The sequence below is a fragment of the Mobula birostris genome, chromosome 11, assembly GCF_030028105.1.
Source record: "Mobula birostris isolate sMobBir1 chromosome 11, sMobBir1.hap1, whole genome shotgun sequence".
NCBI lineage: Eukaryota > Metazoa > Chordata > Chondrichthyes > Myliobatiformes > Myliobatidae > Mobula > Mobula birostris.
The window spans coordinates 94,125,888-94,142,010 of record NC_092380.1 but is presented as its reverse complement, the minus strand read 5'-3'; the positions used below and the strand labels follow the sequence as shown (position 1 = coordinate 94,142,010).

The following is a 16,123-nucleotide window of genomic DNA, read 5'->3' as shown; positions in this document are numbered from 1 at the left end:
GCACTCTAACTGACTGCATCACCGTCTGGTATGGGAGTGGGTGGGGCGACTGCACAGGATCGAAGTAAGCTGCAGAAAGTCGTAAACAGTCAGATCCCTCATGAGCGCTAGCCTCCGTAGTATGCAGGCCACCTCCTAGGAGCAGTGCCGCAAAAAGACGGCATCCATCATTAAGGACCCTCATCACCCAGGTCTCATTGCCCTGTTCTCATTGCTAATACCAGGAAGACACACACTCAGTAATTCAGGAACAGCTTCTTCCCCTCAGCCGTCCGATCTCTGAATGGATATTAAACCCATGAACACTACCGCAACACCTTTTTAATTTCTATTTTTGCACTACTTATTTACATAACTATTTAGTATACATTTTTACCATAATTCACAATTTTTGTCCCTACTATTTATTATGTATTGCATTGTACAACTGCTGCAAAGTGAACAATTTCATGGCATATGCTGGTGATATTAAACCTGATTCTGATATGTGTGTACTTTCAGCTTTGAACATTATAGACCAATGGCAAACTCAGACATAAATTAGAAGTGAGTGAGATTGGTAGCTTACAAGCTATTTTCAGTCACCCTCTGCAGGATTTAGATATGAAATTGCAGTAACTTTACAAGAGATTGCTAGTCATTTGCCCCAAATGTTAAATGCTAAATTAGCCTCTTCCATCTCTTAACTCATCAAACTTTTCTAGAAGCACAACCCTCTCCTCCCCCCATGCTTATCGTTTTTTTCCCTGAAGTACATCCATGGTATTTCTCTCACCAATTCCTAATGATACATGTTCTATGTTTCCAAGTTCAGTGAAGCTACTGTTGGTTAGGCACAGATTATCAACTTTAGGGCACCTTTAAAGACTGAGAACAAGAGGTTTTTGGGGAGAATAATTCTGATATTTTAATGGCATTTATAGTTCAACATTCAAAGCACATTTATAAAAAGGCATCCGTTAGTCTTGCGAGACCATGGATCTGCGCCTGGAAAGTCTTCACTCTCCAGTGCATAGGCCTAGGCAAGGTTGTATGGAAGACCGGCAGTTGCCCATGCTGTAAGTCTCCCCTCTCCACGACACCAGTGTTGTCCAAGGGAAGGGCAAAGGCCGATACAGCTTGGCACCAGTGTCGTTGCAGAGCAATGTGTGGTTAAGTGCCTTGCTCAAGGACACAACACGCCGCCTTGGCTGGGGCTCGAACTCACGACCTTCAGGTCGCTAGTCGAAGGCCTTAACCACTTGGCCACGTGCCCACACTAATAAAGCACACTTATTATCAAAGTATTATACCGTATTCAATCTTGAGATCCATCCTCTTGCAGGCAGCCACAAAACAATGAATCACATTAGGATGCATTAAAAAAACCCACACAACAAAGATCGTCAAACACCCAATGTGTGACAAAAAGAACAAATTGTGCAAGCAATATAAAAGTTAGCAAATAACACTCAGAACTTTAACTGCAAAGTCCCCAAGGGTGAGTCAGCAGCCACGGAGCCAGTTCAGCACTGAGGCGAGTGAAACCTGCCCTGGAGCCTGATGGCTACAGGTCACAGCAATGGAGCCCATTCATTGCTTGAAATCCACAGCGGCAGAGTCGATTCTGCGCTGAAGCGCCTTGATCAAATCACGTAAATAATTTTAAAAATCAACAAAAAACACAAGAATCATGAACCGCCGAGTCCCCAAAACGGAGCCCACAGATGTGGAGCCTGTTCAGCGTTGCGGCAAGAGAAGCCCAATAAGCTGTAGGGCAACAACTGCTCCCGAATCTGGCCGTGAGGATCCAACACTCCTGCACTTCCCCGCCCGATGGTAGAAGTGAGGAGAGAGGAAGACTGGTCAAACGCAGGCAAGTCGCACTGAACACCAGTTTGTTTTCCACACTTACCCTCAACGATTTCAATCTTGCTTGACGCTTTAATCAGTGCAGAGTAATGGAGCCGACCATGACATCGTGTTCTGCCAGCAGGCATCGATGCAGCCTCCACCCCCCGTGATGGCACTCTCGAGAGTCTGGTTCGCTAAATGCCCCAGGTAGTCGCAAAAGTGCCAGATCATTTAGTTGGTTCAAAAGTATATCCTTAAAAAGGGAATTACAGGCAGCAACCTATTAAAGTTCAGAAGAAGTAGGGTCTCTTGTAGTTTTCTGAGCTGTCTGCAACATGTCACCGTTGGTCACTGGTGCCATCTTGTCATATAGCTGGCTGATCTCATATGCACAAATACACTTACAGTAAAGACTGGAATCATAAAATTATCTAGCAAACTTTGAACAAATAAGTTAGAGTTGTATCTATTTCTATTGCAACTCATTTTTATCTAATTCAATCCTAACTGTCTGAGTTAATTTATCAGAAATCCACAAGCAAGTATTTAACTATTGTAATCTGCAATGGCAGTTCTAGCAAGTATTGTAAAATGCAGATTTGCTCTTATCTAATGACTACCATATTTTATTCAATTTTTTTTATTCTTTTCTACTTTGTTGTTCTCTGGCATACTGGGTTTTTAATTCAGTAAGCTCATGTCTTGTACTTTCTTGTACTATATGAGATCAGCTCTACGATTACCCTGCACCCTCTTTCTAGGACATTTGGGGCTCCCTAATCCAACTCTCATTTTTTTAAATTAAAATTTAAGGATATGTCAAATTGGAATGTGATGATAACAATACCAGCACTTTTGAGGTACATCTGGTATCTCTCACTGATGCAGGAATTTCTTTGGAAACCCAGTGTAAGACTTATATCTTTGATTTTTACAGCTTTAATATGTAGCGGGGGGGTTGAAGTAAGAAACTGGGAGATGATAATTGGAAACGGCCAAGGGCTGGATAGGAAGGAATCTGATAGGAGAGGAGAGTGGACCTTGGAAGGAAGAGGAGGAGGAGGGACACCAGGCGGACTTGATTGGCAGGTGAGAAGAGGTAACAGGCCAGAGCAGGGAGTAGAAAAAGGGGGAAATGGGAAGGGGAAAAAAACCTGGAATAGAGAAATCGACGTTCATGCCATCAGCTTGGAAGTTCCTTCGACGGAATATGAGGTGTTGCTCCTCCTACCTGAGAGTGGCCTCATTGAGGCAGAAGAGAAGGACATGGACTGATATGCTGGAATGAGGAATTTAAATGGTTGGCCACTAGGAAATTCTGCTTTTTGAGGATGGAGCAGAGGTGCTCGACAATTTATGTTGGGTCTCACCAATGTAGAGGAAGCTGCATTGCGAGCACCGGATACAATAGGTGACTTCAACAGGTTCACGAGTGAAGTATTACCTCACCTGGAAGGACTGTGTGAAGCCCTGAATGGAAGTGAAGGAGGAGGTGAATGGGCAGGTGTAGCACTTCTGCCATTTGCAGGGATAAGTGCTGGGAGGGAAATTACTGGGAAAGTTCAAATGGACAAGGGAACCACAGAGGGAGCTGAGATTGGGGTGGGGGGGGGAGGTGAAGATATATTTGGTGGTCGAATCCCATTGAATATGGTGGAAGTTAAGAAAATGATGTTTTGGATGCAGAGGCTCATGAGGTGGTTGGTGAGGAAAAGAAGAACTCCATCACTGCTAAGGCTGTGGGAGGATGGGGTGAGCATGGATATCTGGGAAATGGAGGAGATGTGGGTGAGGCAACATCAATGGTGGAGGAAGGGAAACCCGTTCTTTGAAGAAAGAGGACATCTACAATGTCCTGGAAAGGAAAACCCCATCCTGGGAACAGGTGTGGTGGAGACAAAGGAACTAAGGAAAGGGAATAGATAGCTGGAATAGCAGAGATCTGGAAATTTTTGGAACTTTTATCACATTGTGTATCAAATGGTATCTAATTATTTATTTTATCTTCATTTTCCAGCAGAGAGATCTGTGAAGCCAATAAAACTCTAATGTGTCCAATGTGTGAGCGTAACTGTTCCTACTGGATGCTAAATGAAAGTTGTGTTTATGCAAAGGTAACACATTTTATGATCAATTTACTTCATTCTTCTGTTATCCCAATTGTCCTGAAAATATCGGCTTGCATATTAAAGCAATAAGATTTCAAGATTCAAGTTTGTTTATCACATGTACACCGAAACATATAATGATATCCGTAGTTTGCATTAACAACCAACACACTCGAGCATGTGCTCAGGGCAGCCTGCTAGTGTTGCCACACCTTTCGGCACCAAAATACAAAACAACAACAACAAAACAAGCCCTATTCCTGCCTCCCACCCACACACGTACACCGATCTGTAACCCCTGGGCAGGCCTCCAGCCTCCAGCAGACTTGGACCCAGACTCGGGTTTGCAGACATTAGGCTTCAATTTCCCCTGTGGGCGCACAGAGACCTGCTACTTGGCTTTGGCCGGTGGGCCTTGACCCCAGACTTCTGATTCAACCCTCGGGCCTCAATCCTTGGCTCTCTAATAATTTCCATTGATGGAGATTTTGTTTGATAATAGAATTATGGGTTAGGAAACCAAAATCTGCAGGTGAAGTTAGCAATTCGAGCAGTCATGCTCTAACAGGGAGAACAGGATGAGCTTGAAGGATCAAATGGCCAACTTGCATCAATAAACATGATTCTTCCTCATTCTGATTATGAATGGCTTGCAAAGCCAGCGTGAAATTTTAATATTGTATAATACCTCATCTGCATTTGTTAATACGGCAGATGCATTAGGAAATTAAGGGAAACATTATGAAGATTAATCTGGCAAAGGTATGCTAAAAAATTAAAGATTTGCTTTATTTGTCACACGTATATTGGAAGCGTGCAATGAAATGTGTCAGTTGCGTCAGCAACCAACGCAGTCTAAGCATGTGTGGAGGGCAGCCCGTAAGTGTTTCTGTGCTTCTGGTGCCAACGTAGCATGCCCACAAATTACTCACTCTAACCCCCATGTCTTTGGAATGTGGGAGGAAACCAGAGCACCCAGAGGAAACCTACACTGTCATGGGGAGCACATAACAAGCTCCTTATAAAGATGTTAAAAAGATGTTTTGTCTCATTTAAACAGAAGATGGGAGCCCCAAGTGAGCCTGAGTTTAAACTAAACCATTTATAACTGGAGTAGAACACTGCAGTGTTTCTCTATCTTTAATTGATTAAATTACTAGGATTTGGTCTTAGATGGTTTCTGTTTTTTAAAAACTTTTCATTGATCCAGATCAAACTATTACTTAAAAGTACATGAAATGCAGAAAAAAAAGTGATTCTAGTTAAATTTACTAGTGTTTATGCTTGCATCAATTTTATCAAACTCCTTCAAAATATTAATGCATTCCACCTGGCCACAACTATCCTTCTGTACAGCTTTACAAATAGATTATATCCCTTCAGTTCTGAAACCCACTTGCACAGCCTTTTATTCAATACCCCCTCACCATTTTGATTTTTATTGTTATTATGTGGAGACCAGTATACAGTTTATTAAGTGTCCACACAAGTTCAGAAAACAACTTTTTTCATTCTACATCTATTTTGTATCTTTCTGAAAATTAGCTTGCATCTTTTCTTTATAATCTTGCTCTTTTACCAACTAGGCATTGCTATTTTTACTGCATTTTTGTACCTGTAATTCTAGTTCCCCAAATGCCCATGTTCCATGTATAATATCCAACTTGTATGTGACCTACTTACTCTGCCTATTAAAGTGTCATGCTGTAAAATTTTACCATGTCAGGGGTATGAAGGCACATTGTAGGAAGAGGGAAAATCGTGCCAGAGCAAAATATAAGTAGAAGGGGAGAACACTGGCACAGGAGCACAACACTCTCAAAAGGATTCAAAGTGCATCACAACTCAGGGTAGTATGCCAAGATTAAATGGTTAGAGGGTTAAGGAAGGCCAGACACACAGGCTACAAGCTGTGGACAACTGTATTTTAATCACTTGCTTTGGTGCGTCTTATCAGCAGGTATCCATACAGCAGATGGTCTGACTGCTAGCCCAGATACTCCAAAGACTCTTTTCTACCAGTGTTGTCATGTGACTTTACTGGAGCCTGTAGGTATAGTTTCTGGCTGATTATCAGGGAGTTTTGTTAGTTCTCCAGCAAATAAAGCTCTCATGGAAGTGTTTGAAGGAAGGATGGAATATCATCAATGTTCTGCCCAGTACTTAACCCTCTGTAAACAGAATTGAGGAGCATTGTCTGATCATAACTGGATAGCTCATTGTAGGAGCATATTTCCTACATCATCATAACGTCATAAGACTGAGAAGGATAATTAGACCTTTTGGCACACCAAGCCTGCTCTGCCGTTCAGTCATAGCTGATTTATTTTCTCTCTCAACCCCATTTTCCTGCCTTCTACCCATAACCTTTGACACCCTTAGTAATTAAGTACCTACCCACCTCCACTTCAAACATACCCAGTGACTTGTTCTCCACAGCTCTTTCTAGCAACGTATTCCACAGATTCACCCCCCCCCAACCGGGCTAAAGAAATTTCTCTTTACAGTAGTATCTATGCTTCACAATTAGGTCACAGGTTATAGAGGACTTTGGGAATAAATTAAAGTGCGACATAAATGCAATTTTTTTGGTTGTCAATGCTCCCTCTCTTCTCAGCCCCCCTTTTCTCAGTTGTAAACTATTATGCCTATTATACCTTCACTCTTGCTGAGGGAAAGTAAAGTTTACTGAGAACCATATGCACATTAAAGGTCAAATGCCATCAAGCCATCCAGTCCAAGTGCTTGGACTGCAGAAGGAAAGGTTGTTTGATGTTCTTGCTCATTTTTTACAACTTTAGACCCCTTCCCTTTGATGCCAAAGCATAGAAATAGAGATGAGTCTCCAGACAATATCATGCACAGTTTTGAAATAGATATTTATGCCTGCTTAGGACTTGTGTTCCTTGGATCTGCCTGCACACCCATAACTCATTGAGTCCACTAAATCCAGGTCAATCCTCACTGCAAACCTGTCCCATTTACCCACTACATTCACTGACATTAACCTTCCAGCACATCTTTGGGATATGGGAAGACCTGGAGGGAACCAATATGGCCTCATGGAGAAAATGCAAATCACGTAGACAGAATCCATGGTCAGAGTTGAACCTGGATTCCTGGAACAGTGAGGCTATAGTGCAATAATTGTTACACTGCATTGCTGTCCACCATGTTTATGGGCTTTATTTTGGACATTGGAGAGGATAATATTACCCAGCATAATGATGTCTACACTTTGTACAACACCATAATGTCATGGAAGCAAGTACATCAAGATCTTTAGACTCCTGGAAGTTGAATTACATTGTTAATCTTGTGTACAGTTCTGGTCACCGAATTATGGGAAAGATGTCAATAAAATTGAGAGAGTACAGAGGAGGTTTACTAAAATGTTGCCTGGGCTTCATCTCCTAAGTTACAGAGAAAGGTTGAACAAGTTAGGTCTTTATTCTTTAGAGCGTAGAAGGTTGAGGGGGGACTTGATAGAGGTATTTAAAATTATGAGGGGGATAGATAACGTTGACGTGGATAGGCTTTTTCCATTGAGAGTGGGGGAGATTCAAACAAGAGGACATGAGTTGAGAGTTAAAGGGCAAAAGTTTAGGGGTAACATGAGGGGGAACTTCTTTACTCAGAGAGTGGTAGCTGTGTGGAACGAGCTTCCAGCAGAAGTAGTTGAGGCAGGTTCGATGTTGTCACTTAAAAGTTAAATTGGACAGGTATATGGACAGGAAAGGAATGGAGGGTTATGGGCTGAGTGCAGGTCGGTGGGACTAGGTGAGAGTAAGAGTTCCCCACAGACTAGAAGGGCTGAGATGGACTGTTTCCATGTTGTAGTTGTTATATGGTTATATAGTTATAATCTGGGGCAATATTGCTTCCTGTCTCTGTACAAATATTATGCATATTAAAATCTATAAATAACAGATGTAATCACCAAATTCCTGGCACTAATTTAGCATTTTAGCATTGTTATTATGTTATCAATTTTATTTATTTTTCTAATTCACCAGATACCACTAGAACAAATATTTTTGTCTTACAACGTTATATATTTTATTGAATATTGATATATATTGCTTAATATTGAAAATCTCCATGTATTTTCATAACTTCTGATATTTTTCTTCAGAGAGTTTGTGATTGTAATCTAAAATATTCGATACACTTTGCCTAAGTATCCCTCATATCTGCTCTTCTTGTTCTTTTTCGCATCTTGTGGCACATCGAGCGGCATTTTTGCCATTTCCATAGTATTTGTCTGTCTTTTACGAGGCTGAGTTGCTAGCTTGATGCTTAGCCCAGCACAAACAGAAAGCACCCAAGAAGCCGGCTGGATTTGAACCCAAGACTATTTGCCTCAAAGTCTGGTGCTGATGTCACTACACTGCTGGATGGCTATATATGCTGTATTTGTGGCCAATCTAATTTGTACCTACAGGAAAAGCACAAACATGCTTGATGAGGCTATGTTTTGACTGTACAATGATGAAAATGAAGAATTAGCACAATTGGGGATGGGAACTTGCCATTAAGAGAATGTATGACCTCTTGCACCCATTCCACCATTCAACATGATTATGACTGACCTTTCTGCTACTGTCTTGTATTTGTCCCATGAAATTTGATTTCCTTAGTATACAAAACTTTACTGATATTTGTCGTGAATGTATTCAGAGTCTAAGCCTCTGTGGCTATCAGGTAGAGAATTCCAAAGATTCATTATCCGGTGGATAAAGAAATTGCTTCACAACTCTATCCTGAATGGCTGACCTGCTCATCATTGACTGTGCTCTTGCTTTGAAATATCGAGCTAGGGGAAATATCATCTCTGTTTTCAAGCATAAAAAAACTATGTTCCAGTGAAATTATCTCTGATTCATCTAAATTCTAGACACAGACTGGTTAATCTCTATTGGCGTGATAACCCAGGAATCAATCTGGTAAACTCTCTGTGATGCAAGTGTTGCCCTCCTTGGAGAGGGAAACCAGACCTATGGGCAATTCTCCATGGTGAAGTCTCTCATAAAACATAGAACATTCCAGCACAGTACAGACCATTTGGGCCAGGGTAGCGTGCCAACCTTTTAATCTACTTTAAGGTCAATCCAATTCTTCTCTCCTACATCACCTTCCATTTTTCTATCATCTATGTGCCTATCTAAGAATCTGTTAAATGCCTCTGTCCTGCTCCTATATAGCTACAGTAATGGGTATTTACTCCTGTACATGAATCCTCTTTCCGCAAGGGCTGAAACACTGCCCACCTTCCTAACTGTTTGCGGTACTTGCATGTTAAGTTTAGTGATTCATGTACAAGGACACATGGGCCCCACTGAAAGCTTTTCATTCCCTCGTCACTTAAGGCAGTTCTCTACTTTCTTTTTTTCAATCAAATCTATGCATTTACACAACATACAAATTATATTTTTTGCAATTTTACAATTAATTTTGTCACACTTGATATCATTACCTAACCATATTGTACATTGCTGTTACTGTAATACAATGCAGTATAATCCCATAATTAACATGTTATGAAAGTGTAGCTAATATTTAATTGGAGGAGAAATACTCATGTCAAATAATTGCTTGAATTCAGGTGAGGTTTCCTGCGATGTTCAATCTTGTTATTTCATTATGTACATTATCGATTGGCAAATGCCCTGTATTATCCTGGCAGTGCAGCTGAAGAACTCCGTCTGCTGACAAGTTAGGTTTAATTTCTTTCTTACAATTTTGAAAAAAAAATATTGAAAAGCAAGACTACTATGTTTTCATTGACTGAAATTTAAAATTAAAAAAATTCACTTTGATTTTGGGAACTGGATTTTATCTCTACAATCTTGCAGGTGTTTTACACATGGCTTAGAATTCAAACAGTACTTCCACCTTTATTTCCACAGTGCTGGTGTTTTTGGAAAGTCAGTGATTGAGGATCATTGAGTATGTTTTCTCTTGTGAATTAGGGATGTGTAGATAATAAATGAAGATGTGTCAAACAGAGAAAATTCAAAGTTTAAAGTAAATTTATTATCAAAGTACATATACACCCTTGAGATTCATTGCGGACATACCGTATAAATCCATAATAGAGTAAACCATGATAGAATCAATGAAAGACTGCACCAGCTTGAGCACTATATATGTTGAATCTAAATACTTAGCTGTCAAGGGTCCTCCTGTGAAAGACTGGGGATGTAGTGGTAGCAAACTGTCAAACGAACTTGATTGTCCTACAGGCAATGGGTCCAGAAATACTAACAGGACACCTTGTGGATAGCACTATCAAAAACTAAAGACATCATCAAGGATCTCACGTGGTCTCTACGTATCAGCTGTGTGATGAAAAAGGCATAACAGCACCTCTTTCGCCTCAGACAGTTGAAGAAGTTTGGTATGGGCACCCAAATCCTAAGAACTTTCTACAGGGGCATGATTGAGAGCATCCTGACTGACTGCATCACTGCCTGGTATGGGAACTGTACTTCCCTCAATCACGGAACTCTGCAGAGAGTGGTGTGGACAGCTCAGAGCATTTGTAGATATGAACTTGCCACTACTCAGGACATTTACAAAGCCAGGTGTGTAAAAAAGTCCCGAAGGATCATTGGGGGCCGGAGTCACCCAATCACAAACTGTTCCAGCTGCTACCATCCGGGAAATGGTACCGCAGCAATAAAGCCTGGACCAACAGGATCCGGGACAGCTTCTTCCATCAGGCCATTAGACTGATAATTCATAGTATTTTGATGTTATATTGACTGTCCTGTTGTACATAATCTTCATTATAAATTGCTATCAATTGCAAATTGCACTTTAGACGGAGATGTAACGTAAAAATTTTTACTCCTCGTGTTACTCCTCATGTGTACTCCTCATAACAAAGAATAGCATAGTGCTTTTTGAAATATTAATTGACATATATCAAGGCATATTGACTGGCTGCATCACAGCCTGCTGTGGAAACATCAATGCCCTTGAACGGGGAATCCTACGAAAAGTAGTGGATACAGCCCATTCCCTCATGGGTAAATTCCTCCCCATCATTGGGCACATCTTTACAAAGTGATGTCACGAGAAAGTAGCATCTATCATCAGGAACACCCGCACTGCCCAGCTCGTGCTCTCTTCTCACTGCTGCCAACACTGTGCCGTGTTAGCAAGAGAGAGAGAGAGCCTGTGGCATGTCAGACTGTTGGGTTAACAATTTTTTGTTGACTGCAGATCATGGTCTCTCTTTGAGTGCTTTGCTGTTGCTTGGTGGATGGTGGGTACTAAAATGAGTGAGGGGGAGAGGTTGTTGTGTTGATTCTTGCTGCTTGTGCAGGGAAGGAAGGAGAGGGATCTTTGGGTTTCTAACAGTTTTCTATTGTTCATTCTTTTTTGGTTCTGTTTTTGGTGGATGTCTGCGAAGGCAAGTATTTCAGGTTGTATGCTGTATACATTCTCTGTTAATAAATAGAACCATTTGATTTGATTTGAACCATTTGACACACACTTATTGCCCCTCAACCATCAGGCTCTTGAACCAAAGGGGATAACTTCATTCAACTTCACTTGCCCCATCACTAAAATGTTCCGACCACCTTTGGACTCACTTTCAAGTATTCTTCATCTCATGTTCTCAATATTTATTGCAATTATTTATTATTAGTATTTCCTTATTTATGCATTTGCAGTTTGTTCTCTTTTGCATACTGGCTGAATGCCCAAGTTGTTGCAGTCTTTCATTGATTCTATTATGCATTTATTGACTATGCCCATCAATGAATGTCGGGTTTTATATACAGTAGTGACATATATGTACTTTGATGGTATGAATTTCTACCACCAGTATTGCAAATTTGGATACCAATATAGTCAGCAAATTGAGATTACCATTGCGGCACACAGAAAATGCTGGAGGAACTCAGCAAGTCAGGCAGCATCTATGGAGAGGAATAAACAGTTGACATTTCAGACTGAGAACCTGATTATTCCCTTCCATAGATGCTGCCTGATCTGCTGAGTTCCTTGAGCATTTTGTAGGCGTTGCTCAAGACTTCCAGCACCTGCAGCATCTCTTGTGTTTTTTGATTACCAGTGTCTTTTTCTCAATGCTCGCATGTGGATTTGGGTTCATGGGCTCATTAAATGTCTTCATTTTTTTTTCATTTGTAGCTATACTTCTGCTTCTGGCTGCAATGGTGAAGACAGAGTTTAATTAACACAATAAATGTTACATTCTTGGCATTCTCACCAATTGAGAAAACTTGGACAAAATGTAGAAATTTTGGAAAAGTGAAAATGTCAGCAAGTCTTCACTTAGTTTCAGAGTTTGTGGAAATGACACATTGCTGCCCATGATTGGCTGATTTGATATTTCCATTAATGAGCAGGTGTCCCGAATAAAGTGACCGCTCTGAGTGTGAGTGCGTGCGTATATGTATATATATTTATGCTTCTGCTGAGTTAATGCATAAAACCAATTCTTTAGCATGCTATTTTGATTATTATTTTTTGGATTCACTTCAGACTGATTGTTGTGTCTTCAGTTCATGAAGTGCAAATCTGAGATGTTTATGCACAGTCCATCTGCTCTGAATGGGTAGTTTGAACAAAGGCTTGGAAGAAATTGCTTATCTCTGAAGCTGGCTATAATATCTGTGCACCACATGCTAGTGAGATTTAATTTCATTTATTTGTATTTAGGAAAGTGCAAATTAATCAGCCAGAATTTGTTGTCAAAATAACAGAGCCTGACAGTTCCTGCTTTTATGTATGAAGAATTTAAACATCTCCAGGCATGGAACAGATGAGCAGTTAAAAGCAAGTCTCTAAGCATTACTATTTGAACTTCAGGAAATCAGTGCATTTGATTATGGTGTCTGTGTCTTTGAAAAGAAGGTGTCAAAATTGAAGAGCTGATTGAAAGCCAGCAATGCTGTTCAGCACTAAAATGGAACGTGTTGAGTGGATACTATGTAGGTTGAATAAGGACCATGTTGTCCAGCAAACTGGAGGGAGCAATTTTACAAAGAGATCCTTGGCCAGACAAGAGGGCTTTACTTTTTCTGGACATGAAAAAGGGCCTAACATTTTGTATGTCTCTTTTCCATTAGATAGGTGTTCTCAGTTCCACCATGAAATATGCCTATTTCATTGTGTCTTGTAAAACAAGCACAAATTCAGCAAATTATAGACCCACGTGTTTGTGCCTTATTACAGTACTAGAGGCAGAGACATACTTCTGGTAGAACCATTGCTTAATAGAATCAGATTCAAATGTTTCAAGATTTAAAGTACAGTTATTATCAAAGTATGTATGCGGTATACAACCAATACACACAAAATGCTGGAGAAACTCAGCAGGCCAGGCAGCATCTATGGAAAAAAAAGTACAGCTGACGTTTGGGCAGCAAAAAAAAAAGAGCAGCCGGAAACGAGAAGCACATCATAACATGAACTATGGAGTCCAATCCACAAAACACGTCGATTAGACCTTGCCCAAGACCCAGAACTCCAGCACCATCCTCCATCAGCATCGAGAGAAAGGCCATTCAAATGCAGGGACCTTCCTTTGGGAGCAGCGAGTGAGTGAGAGAGAGAGAGAGAGAGAGAGAGAGAGAGAGACTGTCACACACAAATGCCTTCATCCAGCAGCAGCAAGCGAGAAGCTGGTAGGCAGCACTGAACACCTGCTCTCCTTCCACACTCAGAGAACTGGGTTCGAACTTGGCTGCGGGTGCTGTCTGTGTGGAGTTTACACATGCTCCCTGTGACCTCATGGGTTTCCTTCAGACGTTCTGGTTTCCTCTCATGTCGCAAAGATGTGCAGGTTGATAGGTTATTTGGCCACTGTAAATTGCCTCCAGTGTGTAGGTGGGTGATGGAATCTGGAGGTGAGGGGAGTTTGGTGAGAACGTGGGGAGCATAAAACATGGCGATTGATATAGGATTAGCTTAAATAGGCAATTGATAATTGGATTAGTTTAAATAGGCAATTGATGATTGGCAGGGATTGGATACTCCAAGGGACATTTCCTTGATGCATCTCTGTCTGGGTACATCTATGCTAACAGACACTGATGTTTTCCCTTTTATTTAGATTTTACTCCAGTCTAGGTATTCCAAAAGATTTGTTTGGAACTGAAGCTCGGAGAATGATGAAATGAAGTGGGTGGATCTGATTCTGATGAGATTTGACAGAATTGCTGTGTCCCTTTGATGTTAAACTGCAGGGAGCCAGCAACAAAGGCTGTGCCATCTGCCGTGGAATAGTCTTCGATGTGTATTTATTGCAAAGAATGCTGCATCAGTGTGCATCAGAAACAACAGAAATTCTGCAGATGCTGGAAATTCAAGCAACACACATCAAAGTTGCTGGTGAACGCAGCAGGCCAGGCAGCATCTGTAGGAAGAGGAGCAGTCGACGTTTCAGGCCGAGACCCTTCGTCAGGACTAACTCTTCCTTCAGTTAGTCCTGACGAAGGGTCTCGGCCTGAAACGTCGACTGCACCTCTTCCTACAGATGCTGCCTGGCCTGCTGCGTTCACCAGCAACTTTGATCAATGTGCATCAGCTTTTGTTCTGAGACACAACATTTGTAAATTTTGATGCTGTCCTTTGAAATCTTTATCACATACTGTTTCATATTAGAAATATAGAAACATAGAAAATAGGTGCAGGAGTAGGCCATTCGGCCCTTCAAGCCTGCTCCACCATTCAGTATGATCATGGCTGATCATCCAACTCAGAACCCTGTACCAGTCTTCCCTCCATACCCCCTGATCCCTTGAGCCACAAGGGCCATATCTAACTCCCTCTTAAATATAGCCAATGAACTGGCCTCAACTGTTTCCTGTGGCAGAGAATTCCACAGATTCACCACTCTCTGTGTGAAGAAGTCTTTCCTAATCTCAGTCCTAAAAGGCTTCCCCTTTATCCTCAAACTGTGACCCCTCGTTCTGGACTTCCCCAACATCGGGAACAATCTTCCTGCATCTAGCCTGTCCAATCCCTTTAGGATTTTATACGTTTCAATCAGATCCCCCCTCAATCTTCTAAATTCCAACGAGTATAAGCCTAGTTGATCCAGTCTTTCATCATATGAAAGTCCTGCCATTCCAGGGATCAATCTGGTGAACCTTTTTTGTACTCCCTCTATGGCAAGGATGGCTTTCCTCAGATTAGGGGACCAAAACTGCACACAATACTCCAGGTGTGGTCTCACCAAGGCCTTGTACAACTGCAGTAGTACCTCCCTGTTCCTGTACTCGAATCCTCTTGCTATGAATGCCAGCATACCATTTGCCTTTTTCACCGCCTGCTGTACCTGCATGCCCACTTTCAATGACTGGTGTATAATGACACCCAGGTCTCGTTGCACCTCCCCTTTTCCTAATCGGCCACCATTCAGATAATAATCTGTTTTCCTGTTTTTGCCACCAAAGTGGATAACTTCACATTTATCCACATTAAATTGCATCTGCTATGAATTTGCCCACTCACCTAACCTATCAAAGTCACTCTGCATCCTCTTAGCATCCTCCTCACAGCTAACACTGCCACCCAGCTTCATGTCATCCGCAAACTTGGAGATGCTGCATTCAATTCCCTCATCCAAGTCATTAATATATATTGTAAACAACTGGGGTCCCAGCTCTGAGCCTTGCGGCACCCCACTAGTCACTGCCTGCCACTCTGAAAAGGTCCCGTTTATTCCCACTCTTTGCTTCCTGTCTGCCAACCAATTCTCTATCCACATCAATACCTTACCCCCAATACTGTGTGCTTTAAGTTTGCACACTAATCTCCTGTGTGGGACCTTGTCAAAAGCCTTTTGAAAATCCAAATATACCACATCCACTGGTTCTCCCCTATCCACTCTACTAGTTACATCCTCAAAAAATTCTATGAGATTCGTCAGACATGATTTTCCTTTCACAAATCCATGCTGACTTTGTCCGATGATTTCACCGCTTTCCAAATGTGCTGTTATCACATCTTTGATAACTGACTCTAGCAGTTTCCCCACCACCGACATTAGGCTAACCGGTCTATAATTCCCTGGTTTCTCTCTCCCTCCTTTTTTAAAAAGTGGGGTTACATTAGCCACCCTCCAATCCTCAGGAACTAGTCCAGAATCTAAAGAGTTTTGAAAAATTATCACTAATGCATCCACTATTTCTTGGGCT

At 41.4% G+C, this 16,123-nt stretch overlaps 1 protein-coding gene across 1 annotated transcript in view; it reads left to right on the top strand.

The window, feature by feature from the left end:
* ano3 (anoctamin 3) overlaps positions 1 to 16,123 on the top strand; it is a 586,826-nt gene that overhangs the window by 422,203 nt on the left and 148,500 nt on the right. Inside the window, exon 13 of the mRNA XM_072272723.1 lies at positions 3,851 to 3,947. Coding sequence (XP_072128824.1) covers positions 3,851 to 3,947 — 97 coding nt within the window. The remainder of the gene's footprint in view (positions 1 to 3,850; positions 3,948 to 16,123) is intronic.